This window comes from Peromyscus californicus, unplaced genomic scaffold (assembly GCF_007827085.1).
Source record: "Peromyscus californicus insignis strain IS unplaced genomic scaffold, ASM782708v3 Scaffold_20__1_contigs__length_68692818, whole genome shotgun sequence".
NCBI lineage: Eukaryota > Metazoa > Chordata > Mammalia > Rodentia > Cricetidae > Peromyscus > Peromyscus californicus.
The window spans coordinates 67,876,239-67,878,805 of record NW_026294503.1 but is presented as its reverse complement, the minus strand read 5'-3'; the positions used below and the strand labels follow the sequence as shown (position 1 = coordinate 67,878,805).

At 50.6% G+C, this 2,567-nt stretch overlaps 1 protein-coding gene across 1 annotated transcript; it reads right to left on the bottom strand.

Annotated features, from left to right (window-relative positions):
* Positions 1-1,065: 1,065 nt before the first annotated feature.
* Hoxc4 (homeobox C4) lies at positions 1,066-2,339 on the bottom strand. The gene is made up of 2 exons (XM_052747561.1): positions 1,901-2,339; positions 1,066-1,421 (listed from the first exon to the last, which is right to left on the bottom strand). Exons 1-2 carry the CDS (start codon positions 2,337-2,339, stop codon positions 1,066-1,068), a joined length of 795 nt encoding a protein of 264 aa, XP_052603521.1.
* Positions 2,340-2,567: the final 228 nt, after the last annotated feature.

Sequence of the window (2,567 nt, the reverse complement as noted above, 5' to 3'; positions counted from 1 at the left end):
CCCACACTCAGCTTCACTGTAAGGACCCCAGGCCTGGTCTCTCTGAGAAGTTGGAGAGAAGGGGCAGAGGAACCCTCCATAGTCTGCACATCCCTTACCCCAGACTCCTCACTGTTTTTTCCATAAGCCCTGAACACCTGAGGTCAAATGTTAAGGCTTGTGTGTATGTTCAGAGTGAACTTAGGTGACTATAGAGAAGGTGAGATGTCACCAGGCCAGAAGGAGGGGGATTAAAAAGAAACCATCAGACATTGACGTAAAACTAATTCACAGCCACTGGTTTATTATTGATCACGGGGCATTTCACATCAACACTAAAATTCTTTATTGCAAGTTTTACAATAATCAAGTAAATTCAGTCCAAAAACACAATAACCACGATGGGGGTAGGGGAGCATCTACCTACAGACTGCTGCCTCTCTGAACTGAAAGTTCATTTTTATTTTCTTTTGGCTCCTCAAACTGAACAGCTCCCAGAGGCTCTCCAGATGCATTTAGCTTTGTCTGCTGTCCTACCCCCTCCTCCCACCCCCCCCCCACAAGAATACAAAAGAACTTCATAGCTTTGTTCTCCTTAAAATGACTTCCCCTCACTAACCTCCCCTGGTGCATTTTCAATGCAAAAGGCCTAAGGAAAGTGGGGGGAAGGAGGAGGAGAGAGGATGAGAATCCACTTAAAAATCTCCCTTTGCTTTTTCTTTTCCTCATTTTTCCTGAAATTCACCCAAACCAGACCATCGCACCTTGCAATATATAATTTTTGCAGCTTTTTCTTAAAAAATAAATACCCCCCCAATGGCCTTAAAAAACAAAAAACAAAAACAAAACCCAGCAGGTACCATGCTAAGATAACACCACATGCTTAAAGGGGTCCTCAACAGTGAAGGGAGAAGGGCAAGGGGCTTGTTTATCTGTTTTGTCTGTTTGGAACTGACAAGGGAGGAGGCAGGAGGAAGAGGAAAAAGAACCAAAATATATATATATATTAAATTCTATAAATAAGAGTCAATTTGTGTGTGAGGGGGTCACGGAGCACAGGGTGGGGGCAGGGGTGTAAGTTATGTTTTATAACCTGGTAATGTCCTCTGCCCGTTGCTGCTCCGGCGGCGTGGCGCTCTGGGAGTGGTCTTCAGAAGTACCGGGGGTGGCTGCCGAGAGGGTGCTGGGCGCAGCGCCGGCCGGGGGCGCTGACCTCACTTTGGTGTTGGGGAGTCGGTGGTCCTTCTTCCATTTCATGCGACGGTTTTGGAACCAGATTTTGATCTGCCTCTCAGAGAGGCACAGCGAATGGGCGATCTCGATCCTTCTCCTTCGGGTCAGGTAGCGGTTGTAATGAAACTCTTTCTCTAATTCCAGGACCTGCTGCCGGGTGTAGGCTGTCCTCGAGCGCTTGGGCTCCCCTCCGTTATAATTGGGGTTCACTGGGGGGGATGGGAGGGGAAGCAAATAGTGGGGTTCAGAGGCAGTAGGCTCCCCGCCCCCACCCACACCCCATCCTCAGCTTTGAGGAGCAGGAGGGAGTGGTGGAAATAAAGTCATCAAGCTAAATGGGTTATAAAGAAGTTGAAGGAAGCTGGAGACTTTGTAGTGTAATAAGAGGGGAATCCTCATTGTAACGACACTGAATTATTTATGCGCCCTTAGAAAGCGAGCATAGTTTTCACACATACATAACAGATCGTAGCACATGGCTCGGACTGCCCAGAGTAGCTAAGCCATAAAATTTATGGGGGATGTAATTACCCATTCTCGCTCGTAAATCCAGTTCAATTGTGCTAACCCAGAGTCGCTCCTGGAGAGAGAGGGGGGAAGGAGAGAAAGGAGGACGGGGCCGGAGGGGGCCAGGGAGGGTGGGGAGCGCCGGGAAGAGGGGAGGGGGGCAAAAAGCAAAGTTGCCTACCCGTGCTAACGTGAATTTTTTTCATCCAAGGGTAGACTATGGGCTGCTTGCTGGCGGTGCTGGAGGGATGGTCGGGGGCTGGCTGGCTGCAGGCTGGCGGGGCTGGGGATGGGGAGGCAGAGGCGCCTGAGAGAGGCGCCGGCTCGCAGAGCGGCTGCGATTTCTCAGGGTGGTGGTGGCCCGCCTGGGCCGGCCCGTGGGCTCGCGAATTGCCGGGCCCCTGGAGACTGGTGCAGCTATACTGACGCTCAGGGTAGCTAGGGCGCGGAGGCGGTGGTGGGTACAGCTCCTGGTGGTGATGCTGGAATCCCGATTCCCTGGTCCGGCCGTAATATTCCGGACTGTGTTCAGGGATGTAGCTATTTTGCGAATATTCTTCGCATGGAGGAAATTTCGGATCGATGTAGTTAGAGTCCATCAAATACGAGCTCATGATCATTAATTTCTGGAGTGGAAAATAATTTTTCTCGCTTTGTCGTTTTTCTGCTCCATAAAGCCCTCCTACTAGCTAGCGACCCTGTAAAGTTACTTTCACCATGTGACTCCGCCGGCCAATCACACCGAGCAACCCAGTCCCCGGATAAGGAACCGAATCGCTTTATTCAAAATGTATCCAATTTTTTGTGTGTGTGGTGCTGCTGCTGCTGGGGGGTGGGGTGGGGGGGAT

What these genes read in the sequence shown, in the direction of transcription:
- Hoxc4 (XM_052747561.1), bottom strand. Translation starts at nt 2,339, where the DNA reads ATGATCATGAGCTCGTATTTGATGGACTCTAACTACATCGATCCGAAA. An exon ending in AAAAATTCACGTTAGCACGG is followed by an intron (nt 1,422 to 1,900) that starts GTAGGCAACTTT and finishes CATCCCCCCCAG; the next exon opens with TGAACCCCAATTATAACGGA.